The following is a 19,052-nucleotide window of genomic DNA, read 5'->3' as shown; positions in this document are numbered from 1 at the left end:
AGTTTTCAAATTGCAGGTTGGGATCCCTTAGTGCAAGGGTTGGTAAACTTTTTCTGTAAAAGGATAAAGAATAAATATCTTAGGCTTTGTGGACGACGGTCGGTCTCTGCTACAACTCTTTAACTCTGCCTTTACAGTGTAAAAGCAGCCACAGACAATATCTAAACCAAAGCATAAGTGAATGAGTGCGGCTGTGTTCCAATAATTATTTATGGACACTAAAGTTTTAATTTCATCTAATATTCACATGCCACAAAATATTATTCTTCTTTTGATTTTTTTTAAGCACTTAAAACTGTGAAAACCATCTTTAACTTGCAAACTGTGCAAAACCAGGTAGTGGCCTGGATCGGGCCTGCAGGTTACAGTTTGCTGGCCTCTGCAGGAGTAATTAGAATCCCTGGATGTGGAACTGGATCACCAGTAGTTTTTAGAGTCCCTCAGATGATTCCAACATGTGGTCAAGATAGTGAATTTCTGCACTAATGGGCCATGAAATCAGTTCAGTGGGTTGCCACTGACATTAAAAAATTAAATTGTATGAAATAGAAGAAAGTACATCAGAGTGCACCCCACATAGTAAGGACAGTTATCATTTGGTGGAATTTTGTTTCATGTGTGTGTGTTTATGTGTACATCTCTGTGTGCAATGAGTTGCAGGGTACATTCACTATATCTGAATCATACCTGAATATGTCACGAGGTTGGTACACCTGGCTATGGCCTATCTGAGAGGGGCAGAGGGACTCTTGCCCACGGCACAACTAAAATCCATTCAAGGCCCCACGAGCTATTGGTGAGTTGGCTTCAGCCTAGAACAACCTTATCCAGGTCGTACAGGATCCATAACGACAGTTAAAGTTTCTACGTGTGCTGAGCCATTAAAATGAGTTGGGATTTCTGAGAGAAAATGCTTTTAAAACATAGTTAGCTGATGGGATAACTACAAGTCGGCTATATACCTTCAAACCGCATAAGAGGATAGGGGCAAATAAAGCATAGCATATATATAAAAAGATTAGAAATAAGAAATCATTTAAAAAGAGAGTATGGGATAAAGAAAACAAAAAAGATACTAAATGTCAGTTGTGAATCCATAAATGCATATGGATTACATTTTTGTATTAAAAGACAAAGAACTTTAAATTGAGTAAAATAGGAAAAAAAAAACACCTCCAACAATATACTAGATTATAAGAAACTCAAGTAAAACAAAAGAAGACAAAATGTGCAAAAAAAGTGCAGAGGTATATTAGGCAAATAAAGATAAATAAAAACAGGAATCACAATTTTAATATTAGACAAAGTAGAATTAAAGCCAAAGACATTCAAAAGGACATAGAGGATTAATTTATACTGTTAAAGGATATGTTAGACAATGATTCTTAAGTAAATACGGACCATTATATCCGAATAACATACCATCAAGAAATATAAAGCAAAAGAAGAAATTGGCTGGGGCTGGCCTGGTGGCATAGTGGTTAAGTTTGTGCACTCTGGTTTGGTGCTCCAGGGTTTGCAGGTTCAGATCCTGGGCACAGACCTACACACTGCTCATCAAGCCATGCTGTGGCAGCATCCTATATACAAAATAGAGGGAGATTGGCACAGATGTTAGCTCAGGGCCAATCTTTCTCACCAAAAAAAAAGAGAAGAAGAAGAAATTGGCAGAATTACAACAACAGTGAGAAATTTAACAGTTTTCTCCAACTGTGGTAGATCAAGAAAGCAAAACATAAACACTGAGAGGATCTGAAAAATATCTTGTCTTGCAATCACAGTGAGGGATTCTTTTGGGTAATAAATCAATATGGATCAACTTTGTCATGTGTTCCCACATTCCCATCCACATTCTGAGGTGACATTGCTGAAATGCCTGACAAGATGTTTTTGAGATCTGTACCTGACAGAATAGTTTAAGGAGGTTACCAAGAGACAAACTTTTGTGATGTTTCTCCTAGCAAGATGCAATTTCACTGCCATGATCCATCTTCCTACCTGCTCCAAAAGATGTACTACATTCTCGTTTTGTCCTTTGGGTTTATTTTCTTTCATTTTGATTTTTAAATATAATCATGACTGAGAAATAAGTGGCAATGTTAAAGGGAGACGCCTAGATTAAAAGCTTTTCTAGTCCACATAAAAGGAACAAAAGGCTAACCTCATAGTCACACGATTAGGGTTCATTAGCACACCAGAAGGAGCAGACAGACCACCAGCCTCAGTACAGGCTTCATTCTAGTGAAAGCACAAGCAGAACGCTGAGTGACAGTGTTGCAAGAGTAAGGAGGAGTCAAGCCTGGAACATCACTGTGTATGACAAACAAGGCAAAATAACGTAATGATTAAGTACGCATTCTAGACCCAGACTGCCTGGGTTCAAACTAATTTCACTAAGTACTAGCTGAGAACTTGGGCAGCTTACTTAATCTCTCTGTACTTTTGTTTCATCATTTGTAAAATAGAGATAATAATTGTTTCTACCTTATAGAATCATTGACTAGGTTCAATGAATTAAAATATATGTAAAATTTTGCACAAATAATAAAATAAAAATAGAAAAATTGATCTTAAAATTCATATGGAATTGCTAGGGACCCCAAATAGCCAAAATATTCTTGAAAAAGAACAAAGAGGACTTCTACTTCACAATTTCAAACTTACTACAAAGCAAGAGTAATCAGCGTGGCGCTGCTCTAAGGATCCATGGAATAGAATTGAGAGTCTAAAAATAAACTCATGTATTTATGTGCAATTGATTATCACCAAGGGTGTCAAGAGCATTACAGGGCGAAAAAATAGTCCCTTCAACAAATTGTGCTGGGATAACTAGTACCCCAATGCAAAGGATGAAGTTTGACCCTTATCTCACACCATCTAAAAAAAGTTAACTCAGAAAATGGATCAAAGACCTAAATATAACAGATAAAACTATAAAACTCTTAGAGGAAAACGTGGGGGTAAATTTTCATGACTTTGGATTTGCAGTGGTTTTCTTTTTTAAAATATGACACCAAAGGCACATGCAACAAAAAAAAATAAATTGGACTTCATCAAAATTAAAAACTTTGTGCATCAAAGGACACTACCAAGAGAATAAAAAGAATGGGAGAAAATATTTGCAAATAATATCTTTGATAGGAGTCTAGTATCCAGAATATATAAAGAACTTTAACATTGTAACAAAAAGACAAAAAACACAATTTAAAAATGGACAAAGGATTTTAGTAGACTTTTCTCTAGATAATGCAAATGGCTAACAACCACATGAAAAGGTGTTCAACATCATTAGTCACTAGGGAAATGCAAATTAAAACCATAATGAAATACCACTTCACACCCACTAGAATGACAGTTATAATAATAATAATAATAGTAATAATGGAAAATAAGAAGTGTTGGTAGAGATGTGAGAAATTGAATACTTATACGCTTCTGGAGGGAATGTAAAATGGTGCAGTGCCTGTCGAAAACAGCTTGGCAGCTCCTCAATAAGTTAAGCATAAAATACCGTATGTCAGGATTTCTACTCTTAGATATACCCCAAAGAGAACTGAAAATAGGTGTTCAAAAAATCTTGCACAAGAATCTAACACCACTATTTACAAAAGCCAAAATGTGGAATGACCCAAGTGTCCATCAACTGATGAATGGGTAAATAAAATGTGATATATCCGTGCCATGGGATATTATTCATCCATAAAAAGCAGTGAAGTACTGATACATGCTACAACGTGGATGAGCCTTGAAAACATCATTCTACACAAAAGGCCACATATTGTATGATTACATTTATACGAAATATTCAGAATAGATAAATTGATAGGGACTGAAAGCAAATTAGTGGTTGCCAAGGGCTGGTGGGAAGGGAGAATAGAAGTGACTGCTTAATGCATCTGGGATTTCCTCTTAGATTTATGAAAATATTCTGGAACTAGATAGTGGCTATGGGTGTACAACAGTGTGAATGTACTAAATGCCACCGAGTTGCACACCTAATAAAATGGTGAATTTTGTTACATGTATTTCACCAGAATAAAAAAACAGTTAAACATATGTACATCACTTAGAGCAGTGCTTGGCACAAAGTTAGTGCTCTATCAGTGCTGGCTAGTATTCTTCAGAACCTAACTCTATATAGAACCTAACCAACACTACGTAAATCTAGAGATGGATGTACCAAAGATGATTAAATAGCTATCTATAAAACTTGACACACTACAAACAAAGATGGCATCTTCTTTTCTAGTGCTTACTTATAGTAATTTGGGTTACAAAGAAATTCGTAATAAAAGTCCCAAAGTAGAAATTATATACATAATATCTGACCACAATACAATAAAAAGAGAAATTTATGTGGGAAAAAAGTGAAGAAAAAGTGAAATTTAAGAAAGAATCCAATTGCAATAACTTGGGAGTTAAAACACACATACGTATACACAAATACTTCTAAAATAATTCCTAAATTAAATAGGATATTAATGTAGTTATTATTGACTATTTTGAAATTAACAACAAGAAAGCTTCTTATTAAACTTTGGTAATGATGGCCAAAAGTAAACCTACAAAACTCTCAGCCTCAATTGATTTATTACTAAACAAAAAATGATAATAAATGAAATGAGCGAAGAAATAGCAAAATAAACCTTATAGAAATTAAGGATGAAGTCAGTAAAGATAAGAACCAAAATGACTAAATGTAAAATACTGAAATTGCTAAATATGTCAAAAGAGTTTTTGAAGAATCAATAAAATAAACAAACCATCGCAAATTTTGATCAAGACAAGGAGAGGAGATAAAACACAAATACGAAATTATTAAGAATGAGAAAACATATATAAAATTCACAGATAATATTTTAAATTGGAGAGTTTTAATTAAAATTAAAAGGGTCTTTGAAAAACGTATATGATTAAACATCTACTGAAGAGGTTTAAAGCCTGAGCAATAGTCATTAAAAAAAGAACATTGCCAAAAATTTCCTTTAAGAAATAAACACAATGAGGAAATAATCAGGCAAATCAAAACGTGGGGCGTTGTATTAGACAACTCTTTTGGAAACTTCAAAAACCCAATGTCATTAAAAAAAAGTTGGATAATTGTTCTTGACTAAAATACATGTAACAACGAATTCACTGCACGAATGTAGATTAAATTTTGATTTTAAAACAAAAGCAGCTATAAAGGACATTTATGAACCAATTGGAGAAATGTGAACATGAACCAAAGTAAGATTATGAGATTATTAGTAATATTATTAGATGTTAAAATAATTGTGGCTATTTAGGAGAATGTCTTTTTACTTAGGAGATGTATGTTAAAATGTTTAGGGGTAAAGTGTTACGATGTTTATAACTTACTTTCAAATACAACAAAAGGATATATATATTTATGCACTTATAGAAAGATAGAGCAAATGTGGCCAATTATCCACAATTATTGAATCATGGAAGATAATATATGAATACTAATTTTAGTCTTCTTTGATTATTTTCCACGTGTTTGAAATGAAAATTTGGAGAAAAGAAATAAGATAATATAATTTATCATGTTCATGTATATATGAAGAAAAGATATTTTTTACCTATTTTTGTAAAACAGAAAACCCTTCTACTATAGTTGGAAGAGATGGCTATTTCTTCTAAATATCTCCCATGCTGAAAACTGGCCCATAGTAGTGATTAATAAATTATTTTTGAATAAAATGGGCAAAAATTCATTTAGCTTTTTGATAGCAAACGCACAGTTGTGTGCATAAATAAATGCAGAAATATTTTATATACAAAAATATAGATAAAAAGATCCTAAAACAAATATTAAATGCAGAACAATATTAAAAGAATATGCTACAATAGCTGAGTAATTTGTACTAGGATGGGAAGCAGTGCAATATTATGATATCCATTGATACAATCATCACTTCAACATTAAAGAATAAAAATACAGAGAAATCAACAGAAACTAATAAGATTAACAGCCATTTCTAAAGAAAAGAAAACAAAAGTTTAAAAAATATTTCTGTTATAGTTGGTATAACAGATATTTTCTCTCTCATGATAATTGTCAGGAAATTTATTATTATACATTAAGCTATAAAAGTCAGCATTCAACGTTTCAACTATGGTGCAGAAAAGGTATTTTATAGAATTCAACATCTTTTCTTGATTAAATTTCTTAGCTTAGCTAGAGAGAAATTTCTCAACGTGATGAGAATTATTTACTGAAAGCAACAGACATCATAACTAATGATGTGACATTCATATTATAGACAGACTCGAGACCAGGATGACTACTATCAAGACCATTATATAACATTGTTTTAGAAGTTCTAACATATGCAACATGAGAAGAAAAGAAGTGGCTATAAATATTTATTTCAAGTAAGAAACAAAATTATCATTTTTATAGGGAATATGATTGCCTAATTTTGAAACCAAAAAGGATCATCTATTATAACAAATAAAGGCTAATGATGTCACTTACAAAATGAATATACACAAAGCAATAGATTCATCTTAGGCCATCAATAAACAGTTTGAAAATATAATGAAACATGTTTTAATTGAAACAATGACAAAATATGTAAAATACTTCTTAAAAAAGAAAAATATATAAAATTTATCTGAAGTTTACTTCAGAAACTTTTTTCAGGATTTTTCTCAAACTCTTCAGAGCACATAAAAAATGATACGACAATGGGAAAACATGATCTATTCAAAGATTACTATTATATAATGTTTTATTTTCTATGAGCTCATCTATTCCTTTAATTCTATTCTAACCAAATAACAGTGGGAATAGTTTGATGTTGCGTAAGGGATTACTTTCCCAAATGATTCGGAAACTCATTTGGAGAAATAAAGATTTCTGGCTTCAAGTCAGGGCAGATTGGCTTGTTGCAGATCCAGCCTCCTGTTCATAACAAGTAGAAATGCTGAGCAAATTTAAAGCATCTAGGGAGGGTGTCAGAGGCTACCAGGACAGCAGGTGCCCGAGGTGGGGAGGAGAAGTGCAGAGAGGTGAGCTTGACATTAGCCACCAGCTTTCCTCTGGAGACATTTGTCTTTTGCAAGTGGGGCCTGAGAGCCTGCAAAGCTTGTCAGAGATTTTGACAGTCTCACAGAACTAGAGGAATGACAAATGGGGTTCTGGGTCCACCGAGGAGGAGGAGCCATCCTCCAAAAGGCTACTAGTACCTAGGAGTAGAGGTGAACAGAAACAAGGACAAGCCTTTAAAAAGACAACCCCATATTATGTTAAGCGAAATAAGCCAGACAGAGAAAGACGAACTCTATATGACCCCACTTATAGGTGGAAGTTAACATATAGACATGGAGAACCGATCGGTGGTTACCAGGGAAAAGAGGGGGTGGGGGGAGGGCACAAAGGCTGAAGTGGTGTACCCACAACATTACTAACAACAATGTACAACTGAAATCTCACAAGGTTGTAATCTATCATAATCTTAATAAAAAAAAAAAAAAAGACAACCCTAGTTGCACCTCAGCTCAGTTGCTGAGTGGATTCTGATGAGTTTCCTTTCCCATGACTGTTGACAGAAGCCAGGATCTGACTCAGCACTGGCTTGCCTTACCGCACTCATCTCACCCTAATCCTGACTCTGAGGGATCCCGACTGTATTTAAAATTTTAATATTTTAATCACAGTCAATCTTTTGAATTAATTTTGAGTTTTTAAAATATTGCATTAAAATATTTATCTCCATGGCTAAGGTTTTGGGGCACCCTTAAATTTTGGGCCCGGGGTGAGGTCCTCACTCTCCTCCTCCTAATCCCAGCCTCGAATCCTTCACCGACAATGAGTAAATTCCATTGCATGCAAATTACATCTTAGTAAAGTTGTTAAAAAATAACGTAGTGAAATGGTTTTACTTTTATCAGTAATCAAGGAAATAAAACTCAAAGCATAAATACACCATATCATTCACTTATCCTATTGGCAAAGATAAAAAGACGTCTGGCACACAGTTTGGTAAGAGGTTACTGAGGCAGATACTCTCAAAATTTACTGATGAGCATATATATTGGTATAGCTTTTGGGAAAACAAATTTGGCAATATCCATCAAAATCTTTGCTATGTGCACACTCTGGCACGGAAAGATGAATCTACAAGGATGTCCATCACAGCATGGTTTAAAAGACTGTCAAGTAGAAACAATCTAAATATTCAAAAGCTGACACAGGTTAAGTAAACCACGTTTATGCATCAGACGTAATATTGTCAAGCCATTAAAATGTTTTACAAGTGTATTTGCTAATATTGAAAAAATGCCTTTTAAGTGAAGAAAAGGCAACTTCAGAACACTGCATAGAGTAATTTTGAAAGTATATATTTATAAAGATACCTAGAAAAAAGTATCTGAAAGATTTGCACCACAATGCCAACTTATTACTAGATAGCAGATTAAGAAGGGACTGTTATCCTCTCTGGAGGAAAGAAGCAGAACATGTCGATTAAGGATGAGGGCTCTTCAAGTCTAACCTCCTGGACTTGCATCCAGCTTCACTGTTCACTGACTATATGACCTTTGGCAAGATTCTAAAACTTTTTGAACCTCTGTTTTTTCATCTGTGTAATGGGGATAATACCTACTCCACAGAGTTGTTATAAGGATAAGATGAAATAATCCATGTAAATGGCTTAACATGGTACCTGCTACATAGAAAGTGTTTGCTTAGCCCTATTAATATCTTACAATGCTCCTTTTACTTTAATGAATATGTAAAAACTTAAATATCTGCCATGACCCTATTAAAGCAAAAACAACAGAAGTTAAACCTTCTCCTCTCTTTACACGTGGTTTTCGCAAAGTAGAGAACTCATTTTCTCTACCACTGGATAAATTTTTGTCATCAGTGGATTCACAGGACCTAAGGTCACAGGTGGTACACAGGTAAAAGAGGAAGATCTATAATTGCTACCTGTGGGAAACTGTTAAGGAATACTAACAAGTGAAAAAGTCACAGGAGGCTAATACTACAAAAGCCTAATGTTACTCATAAAGAGATCTCATTTTCAAGTTTGATTAGAAGAAACATAGCTTAGCAGAATATCTTTAACTGGATTCTTTCCCCATTTACTGCCAGGGATCTCAACTTCTCTGCCCTGAGTCCAGTGAGTTTCTTTTTCTTGTTCTACCTAGTTAATTGCTTAAATTTAACACCTCTGTAGGTGATGCACACCTCGGCGGGAAACCAGCTCTTTTGCTCTGGACCTTCAAAGCAAATTGCTGAAGTTGAGTCTGATCTAAAATATCAAGGGAGACGAGGCTCTGGATGAGGTCAGACGTTCCTCCTGCACCTTTGCGTTGGGAGTTGGTGTGGTGCTTAAGGACAGAGAGAAGAATGTACAATGTTTTATGATTTGGGGCTTCCAGTCTTTTTGAAGCCATTTACTTTTCCGAGACAGGGAAGAGTCAGGACACTGTCTGACCCCCATGATGTGACAGAGCCTCTCAGTGGATCATGTATCCTACGTATGCTACTACGTCTCTGACACTCTTAGCTATTGCAGCGTGGCAGCTGGGGGCTTGGGAAGGTGTTACTGTACTATAACAGAAACAAGAGCTATAAAAAACAGAAAACGGGAAAATTATTAATGATGAGTTATCTCATACATTCACTGTCAATTCTTGGTCTTTTCTCTACCAGATCCCTGAAATCAGTTTCAGGATACATGACAACCAAGTTTATTTGAGTAGTACTACCCACAATAAAATGAATAAGCTGGTGTCTTGGTTTTCCTCTCTTAATGTTTGTCAGCATTGCTTAATGTTAGAGATCTCTGAGAAAGAAGACATTGTGTTTTGTTTACTTTTTAAAATTTTTTAAACTTTTTCTAATTACATTTTATGATTCTCTTTGCAGAAAACTTAGAAAATCTTAAAAAACAGAAAAAAAGATACCCACAATCCCAACAGCTAGAGATAACCCTGGGATGTTTCTCTTCAATATTTTTGCTTTAGTTTTAATTTAGTTCGTTATCACAGAAAACCACACAGATAGGCACTTATTAAATACATAGATATGATATTAACGGCTGGAAATCTATTACCCACCTGCTATTGGTGGTGACCCAGTTGCAATAGTCTGTGCAGAAATAAAACCTATAAAGACAAGTTGCGGAAATTACTTAAAATGCGTTTCCCAAATAGGTTCATAGATATTTTCAATAACTCTCCAGAAAACATAGTAAACATAGAAACATAGAAACATAGTAAAAAGAAATTCATCACAAGAATATTAAATTCAATTTCCCAATTTAAGTCAGTGTAAGTCAATTTTGAGATACTGTCCCTTTTTCCCCGTCTTAGGAATTCTTCTCCAGGCATTCATAGTGGACTGTCCATTTCTTCCTAAAAACCCAGTTTCATACCAAGCTAAGGAGATTTACAGGTTTGGGAACTAGCCTACAGCTCACCCGAGGCTGACCTCTGACGATTCATTGAAATTTAGAGATGGAGGGGACTTTACATGCCAGCTAGGCTCTGCTTTACTCAGCAGGCATGGGGACACCAAGGCCCGTGGGGGTTAACTGATTTTCCATAGCTAAACTAGTCTGCAGTCAAATTCTGGTCATTTATCATTTCTGCAACTATTATTTATTGAGTGCCTACCATGTGCCTAGCAATGTTTGGGATGCATAAATGAAGACACAGGCTTTATTTTGAAGAAATCCATAGTCTTGTGGTCCCTGAAACCCAGTTCAGAACTCTTCCCTGGAACAATTAAATGGACAGAAAGCCTCTCTTCTTGGATCACTGAAGAAAAAAGAGGTGCCTTGTTTCTTTACTTAGTCACTCTAATCATGTGCTTTTCAAACTGGTGGACCTGCAGACGTAGGTAGTAAGATGCATGGGGTAATCATGGTCTATTTACTCAGAGCTCTCATTTTGCTTAACCAAACAAAAACAAATATTTTCTCCTCCCACTCTGCCCTCCCTCCCTTCCTTTACTTCCTTCCTTGCTGATTCAACCAATATCCTAATGGATATCAAGAGCTGCGCTAGATTCCGGGGATATACTGAGGAATAAAACAGCCATCATGAAACCTGTCCCTTGGATTTTCCAATTAAATCAGTATACTATGACCTAGAATGCAAATTTTGCATACATTTTTAAGTGAAATCAGAAAACTTTTAGAGGGTCCTGGTTTATGACATGATTTCCTTGTTGAAGTGATATAACACTGTTTTCTCAAACTGTTTCTTCGTCTTAGCATTAGAATCTGGTTCCCAAATAAATCTTTGGCTTCCTTGAACACACTGAGTTTCCTCCTGTCTCCGGACGTTTGCCCTTGCTCTTCCCCCACCTTCAGCACCCTTCCCTCAGACTTTGCAAGGTTGGCTTCTTGCTCCACTCTCACTAGAGAAAAATTTCCTGCTACTCTTTTCTAAAGCAGCTTTCTGCATTGTGTTTATCACCTTCCCTGGCTTAATTTTCTTTGTTTAATTTCTCACTGTTTGCCCTTATGTTAATAATGTGCTTGTTCTGTTCAATGGCTGTGTTCCCTCCCACTGCCCACCCCCACACCCCCTGAATGCATCCCCAGAGGGAGGGAGCTCATTTGTCTCACAGCTGTGACCTCAGGGATCAGCACTGACGCGTACTTTACTGAATGAACAAATGAGTGAATGAATTCAGGGACTGGGAATCAAATTATTTTCAGAAAACTAACTCTCCTTTTGGCAGATGACATCTGATATATTTTAGAATTAGAAATCTTGGCTTTGTCCCTAAGACGACTGGAGAAAGCAAAACAATCATATATTTTTCTGTAGCTAAAGATGTTTAACCTGCCTCACACTTTGCAGGTTCTTCTCTTCAACTAATGAGTGGAGGGGGAAAGGCTTGTTCCCGCGTCTTTCTATTAGTTTGTAAAGTAGTCACATCAAGGGAGTTTTTCTGGAAGGCTTCAGACGATGTGAAGATGACAATAGCATTGGCACTGAAGGCCAAAGGAGCCTTCAGAGTCATCAGGCTCAACGGCCTCCTTATGAAGTGTCATTTAAGGCCTTAATCCACTATCTGCTTGAAAAGTTGTAGACATGAAGAATTTATTTCTTTTCTAGGAATCCTTTCCAAATTTTGGGCGGCTCACAGTCACATAAAATTCTTCCAAATATTTTGTCCCCTCCCTCCGAACATGGGTAATATGTCTCAAGTGATTGAGTAGCCCCACTTTGCCCTCTGGAACAACACAAAGAATACCTTTTCTTTCTTCTGTGTCATAGCTCTACAAATATTTGAATATATTTAAACATGACACCATGTACCCTCCATTCATTTTCTTTTCTTCAAGCTGAATGTTTTCATACTTCGCTACTTAAAAAAAATTCAAGCAGCTTTGTTAGGCTTCTGTTTTCCCCTAATTTTCCTCTTCTCCATGACTTCTCAGAAATCGCCATCACATACCCAGGTTTGTTCCCTAGTCTGTAATAACTATCATAGCTAAATATTTATTTGGTGCTTTACTATATGCTAGGCACTGAGGTAACACACATGACATTAATTACTTTTAGTCCTTATGTGATTACCACAAGGCAGGTACCAACAATGTCTGCATTTTACAGATGGGAATGTTGGGGCAAAGCGAGGTAAATAATTTGCCTTAGTTGTTCCCCAGTCTTTCAGATGCGGGAACAGATCTGAACTCAGTTCTGTCTGTCTCTCATGCCTGTGCTTTAACCATTACTCTATTTTATCCCCTAACCTGTCTTAGCAAATGCTGGGTCTCTTCCCTGTCTCCTGCCGAGTGTCCAGGAGATCCTTGATACTTGCTCTAACTTGAATTAGAGCATGCCTGATGGATTAAATATATTCCAAGGAAATGCCTGTTCCTTATTTATGTGCTGGGCACTAGTATTTCTAACATGTAAACACTGCATTTGAGAAGACATTAACCATAATATTCTCAGGAAGAGGCTAGAAATAATGCTAATTTAATACAACTTAATAATACCCCTACCTTATTTCTTTATTTTAATAGATTTATTTAGACTTCTCCCCAAACCACATAACACCGAAGCCAATAAGAGCTGTTTTTGCTTTTTCGTGTATCACACCTAAACAATGGAGCCATGGAGAGGAAAACCACTCCCCCATGGTTTCAGAGTTTGTGCTTGTGGCTTGTACCTTTCTGGCCAGAGAAGAAGGAAATTATAATTTTTTGGAAAACTATTTGAAAACTGAAGACTCTATATCCACCATCACCTTCATTAATGACTCTTTAATTTAGAAGTTAAATTCATTAAAACACAAAGCCACAAATTTATTCACATAGAGATATTTCTCTAATATTTGATAAAATTCTGTTGAGTCTAGCTAGAGCTAGAATTGAAGCATACTTCTCATCCTGGAAAACGGTGATCCAGCCACAACTACTGGGTTCCCTTATACCCTTTCCTCCACCTTGCCAGCTGAGTCCCGATAAAATCCATCCAGTAGACTGGGATCGGAGATTCTACTCATTTATTTATTCAGTTAAATACGATAGTGCTAAAGAGGGGTAGTTTATGTTTTAATCTATAATCTTATATCCAATATAACAGCATCATGCTGAAAAAAAAAATCCACTTACCTGACAGTAGTAATACAATGATTATTTTTTCGTACATCCTGAGATCATGAGCTGGCGAGCAAAAGTCAGTACAGGAAAAGCCCTCAGGAGGAGTGAAAGTGGCCGTCTATAGCTCCAGTGTGCACGCTGTTATCTTTCAGACCCACCTTCCTGAGGCCTCATCAGTTGATAGGCCCGGGTGACATTTTAAATTATGCAAAGTTGTTAAACGCCTGTCAATAAAGATACATGAATGTCTGCTTAACTGAGATCATGAAAGTATTAAGTAAAATCTTCCCTTCAAGGAACTGGATGCTACATGTTAAACTTACTTTGCATAAATTAAATGGGCATCATAAGGTAGTAACAGTCAGGAGCCGCCCAATTGGACAAACGAGAACGAGACCGTGAAGGGCTGAGGCCAGGGCAGGAGCCAGGCCGTGGGGGCTGTAATGGAGTTAGGAACCGTCTCATTTTTCACGTGGAGATTCTCAGGCGCCAGGATGAAAGAGACGTCTTACACGTGAAATAAATGTATTTGAGAAATTTAGTTACTATTTGAGTGCTCTGAGGTTTGAAAAGATTCTCAAACTCACGACAAGTCATACAGCAACATAAGAATACACGAGACACAAGAAATCTTTGATTCAAAATAGTCTGAACGGAACAGTGAGTGCCCACACAGCTGCAGCACCAGTGCACCATTTCTCTCGGAAACGTGCCTCGCTGGGTAAGCGCAAGTTAACGCCAAGACAATAAACGCAAACACTCAACAACAGACAAACCACAAAGTTTGTTGTAAAGCAGGTTAAAGTGAGGGGCGTGGCAACCTGAGAAAGATCAATTTTAAAGGGAGACAGAACAAAACGATGTGAATTAGATCTTAAACAGCTCAAAAGGTGATTGGACGCTCCACCGAAATAGGCCTACTTCCCAGGAGAGTTGTTTGTGAAAGTTTTTCCTGCTGGACCCAGAAAATTAATTTGCTAAGTCAACAATTTGTCAAATACATTTATATTTTTACCCAAAATGTGGTTAACATAAAAACTATTTATGAAACTGTTTGCAGGTTCAGGAAATGGAGCCACAGAGAAAAAAAATCATTTACTGGGGAAAAGATGGAGATAAGTAACAGCTAATACCCAGAGAGGGGGGAGCCTGAGGCTGAGGGATGGATGGGGCCTGAGCTGCAGGCTTGGGGGACGCTCAGACTGAGGGACACAGTGGGGACTCTGAGGGCCAGTGCCAGAATCTCAAAGCCCCAGAATCCTGGAGTCCCGCTGAATGCCCTGCCAATTCATGTAAAATGACTGCAGCAAAATTTACAAACAGTTAAATATAACTAACAGTTAGTAACAAATAGCTTGCTTAAATTCGGTATTTGCTGTGACTGGACTGGTTTGTAGAAATTGTTCTCAACGGATAGCCAATAAAGGAGATTTTTGGGGTATTAATATGAGCCATAAAGAATTATTTCACATGATTTTGTAAAGGGGAGAGCAATTCGCATGAGCCTTAAAAATGCTATTTCCCTTTGATAGTGGGTAAATAAATTAGTCACTGTCCTCACAGTGGACTGTTAGGCAGCTATTAAAACTATATTTTCAAAAATAGTTGATATGGAGACTCAGGATAAAATAGGTAAGTGAAAAACGGCAAGATCCAAAACTGTGTATACAAAAATAAGATCCTGTTTGATTCTTTTTCCTCTGTGCTGTTCCCTCTGCCTAGAACATGCTTACTCTCTTCTTGCATGGCTCACCTCCGTTCTGCTTAGGATCTCAATTGAACAGCACTTCACCCAGGAAGCCTTCCCTGACTTCCTAAGTCTGTGTCAGGGCCCCTGCTCCTTACTCATGTCGTGCTCTGCTCTTCCCTTATCCTAGGACTTACCATATTGCACTGCCATCATCTTTGTCTCCCCACTGGACTACAAATTCCAGGTGGGTGTGTCCCGCCTGTGGCTATCTTATTCACCACTGAGTGCTTGGGGCACAATTGATAATAAACATTTGTCAAATCAATAAACGACAAATGAATAGTGCAGTGCAGAGGAAAGCAATTTCTCTCAGGGAGTCTGGGGGAGTGAAGGCTGATCTTTATATACATATATAGATATATATTTGTATGTCTCCTATGTCATATCTTAGTTTCAGATTATCCCCACTATGAAGGTCCCTTGCAAAGGCAGAAAGGAGTAAAGGAAAATCAGCCTAAAATCCAGCTTTCATACCTTCTTCAGCCTGGATTGATTGGCCTCTGAGAACACTTTTCTGCATGTGACCTCCTGCTTTCCTAGAGAATCACTTCATTAGCCACGCTTGGAACTCCTGTGGCACTTACATACACTAGTTCATTTGTTGTCCTGCACCATCATTTTCCTTGTATTTGTAAGTCTTGTCTTCCTTGTTCTATTTCCAGCCTCTGGCAGAAAACCCTACAGAGGCTGAGGTGCAGGCGGCAGCTTGTCATCAGTGCCGGTGACCAGACGACATAAGGAGCCACCTACATGACCATGAGGCCACAGGGGAGGAATGGGTGCTTTGCTCTTGTCACCTGGAAGGACTTCTCAGGTCTTAATAATGTGGGGAGTGGGCACTGACCTCGGGTCAAGTGTGGATTTGTAGCGTCCTTCAGGTGGACATGTTGACACTACCTGGCCTGAGTAAGACAGCCAAAACCTGGTAGGGTTCTCAGTGCGGAAATTGGAGGCCCACCCAGTATTACACACCAGATGTGGAAGCAGAACTGTATGGTGACCTCTAGTGGCGTATCTGCATACTGCAATGAATAACGTGAAACCGGAAAATGCAACAGAAAAAAATATACGTCAGACTACTCTTTTCCTTTTCGGCATTTCCTCAATCTTCTTTATATTCTTACTGAAACACATGTCAGGATTATCATAAAATCCTACCTGTGATATATATCATGCAAGTGTCTCAGACAAATCTACATATTTTTTTGAGAATTTTGAATCTATGCCTAAAGTAAAACAAATGCTTTTGAGACATTTAATCAAACATAGAAAGCTTATCTCAATTTCTCAGTATTATATGTCCTTAGGCTATTTTTTTGGTATTGTCACTGGTCAAGGAGAAGGATGAAATACGATGTTACAAACTGGGAAAGTCAGCTGGGATCTATCAACCTAGCTTGAGCGTGTTTCATGATAGGGAACTAGCCCTTTTTGCCAATTACTTATGCCCTGGTTATTTCAGGATCAGATTATTCCTGGAGATGGTTGCACGCTGGTCTGATCTGCCTGTGGAGAAGTCTTCCTTTTACGATTTGTGTGGAGGACTGAAGAACAGGGAAGGGACAGGAAATCTGAGACAGTGCCTTGCACTACTGGCCTCCTTGGTGTCTTGTCACCTTAGGACTCTCCAGCCTGCTTTGTCAGAGTGGTTGAACTTCTTTCCCTGATTTTTTTTTGTTTTCTTATCATTTCAAAATTAAAATAAAATAAACACCAGTTTAGACAAATCTGACACTCAGAATAACCCTGTTAGAGAGGCAGAACAGATAGTATTCTTACTTATATGTGAGGAAACTAAGGGGTGGATAAGAGATTGCAAATGTGTTACTTGATTTGATTTGGCCCTAAGTGTTCGTTAAACATATCGAGTTAGTTGCCAATATTTAAAAGGAAGTATATTTTGTTATTGATTTATTTTATTTATTTATTTGCCTGAAAAACTTCCAGATTTATTGAGCACTGTTAACACACAGATCAATAGCCCCAAGCCCGGAAATCATGAAGAAAACTACAAGACACATCATAATTGCTCAAAATCAATGATTAACAGAAAAGCTTAAAAGCAGTCAGTGAAAAAGACACAGAAGAACAAAAATAAGAAGAGCAGATTTCTGCTAAGTGTTCCTAGCCACTTTGACCCAGCTGATGTTTATATATCCATTGCAGCAGTAGGGTATCATTCTTCACAAGTGTTCTTGGAGCATTTACTGAGACAGACCATTTTCTGGGCTATAAAATAAATCTCAATAAATCCAGTGTTTTGGATTTTAACCATTCTAATAGGTTGTAGCCGTCTCATTGTTTTGTTTATTTATTTGTTAATCTTTCTTATGTTTTATTTCATTGGAGAGAAGTTTTCTTTTTTTCTTCTTTTTTTTGAATTTTTGTTTTTATAGCAGTAACATTGGATTATAACATTATATAACTTTCAGATGTACATCAAAATATATTTCCAATTCTGTGTAGATTACATCGTGTTGACAACCTGAAGACTAATTATATTCCATCACCACACACATGTGCCTAATCTCCCCTTCTGCCCTCCTCCCTCCCCTCTTCCCCTCTGGTAACCACCAATCCAGTCTCTTGTGCTGTGTGTTTGTTTGTCGTTCTTTTTATCTTCTACTTATGAGTGAGATCATATGGTATTTGACTTTCTCCCTGTGACTTATCTCCCTTAGCATAATCCCTTCAAAGTCCATCCATGTTGTCACAAATGTCCATATTTCATCATTTCTTATGGCTGAGTAGTATTCCATTATGTATATATATCACATCTTCTTTATCCATTCGTCCCTTGATGGGCACCTACGTTGCTTCCAAGTCTTGGCTATTGTGAATAAGGCTGCAATGAACATAGGGGTGCATGTGTCTTTATGCATTATGTCTTCAAGTTCTTTGGATAAATACCCAGCAGTGGGATAGCTGGATCATATGGCAGATCTATTCTAAATTTTCTGAGGAAACTCCATACTGTTTTCCATAGTGGCTGCACCAGTTTGCACTCCCACCAGCAGTGTACAAGTGTTCCTTTCTCCCCACATCCTCTCCAACACGTTTCCTGTCTTGTTAATTATAGCCATTCTGATGGGAGTGAGGTGATATCTCATTGTAGTTTTGATTTGCATTTGCCTGATAGTTAATGATGTTGAACATGTTTTTTTGTACATGTTGGCCATCTGTGTATCTTCTTTAGAGAAATTTCTGTTCAGATCTTTTGCCCACTTTTTAATTGGGTTGTTGGGTTTTTTGTTGTTGAGATGTATGAGTTCTTTGTATATTTTGGATGTTAACCCCTTATCCAATATATGGTTTGCAAATATCTTCTCCCAATTGTTAGGTTGTCTTTTCATTTTGTTGATGGTTTCCTTTGCTGTGCAGAAGCTTTTTAGTTTGATGTAGTCCCATTTGTTTGTTTTTTCTTTTGTTTCCCTTGCCCGGTCAGACATGGTACTTGAAAATATTCTGTTAAGACTGATGTCAAAGAGCATGCTACCTATGTTTTCTTCTAGAAGTTTCATGGTTTCAGATCTTACATTCAAGTCTTTAATCCATTTTGAGTTGATTTTTGTGCATGGCGTAAGGTAATGGTCTACTTTCATTCTTTTGCATGTGGCTGTCCAGTTTTCCTAACCCCGTTTATTGAAGAGACTTTCCTTTCTCCATTGTATGCTCTTGGCTCCCTTGTCAAAAATTGGCTGTCCATATGTGTG

At 37.0% G+C, this 19,052-nt stretch overlaps 1 protein-coding gene across 1 annotated transcript in view; it reads right to left on the bottom strand.

Moving 5' to 3' along the window:
- The window catches only part of GYPA (glycophorin A (MNS blood group)), a 37,077-nt gene extending 23,197 nt beyond the window's left edge, over positions 1-13,880 (bottom strand). The window contains exons 1-2 of the mRNA XM_005607829.4: positions 13,602-13,880; positions 10,081-10,128 (exon numbers count right to left, since the gene is read on the bottom strand). Of these exons, the coding sequence (XP_005607886.1) occupies positions 10,081-10,128; positions 13,602-13,638 (85 nt within the window). The 5' untranslated portion in view covers positions 13,639-13,880. The remainder of the gene's footprint in view (positions 1-10,080; positions 10,129-13,601) is intronic.
- Between the last annotated feature and the right edge of the window lie 5,172 nt (positions 13,881-19,052).

The sequence above is a fragment of the Equus caballus genome, chromosome 2, assembly GCF_041296265.1.
Source record: "Equus caballus isolate H_3958 breed thoroughbred chromosome 2, TB-T2T, whole genome shotgun sequence".
Lineage (NCBI taxonomy): Eukaryota > Metazoa > Chordata > Mammalia > Perissodactyla > Equidae > Equus > Equus caballus.
This window is presented reverse-complemented; position numbering and strand designations above follow the sequence as displayed.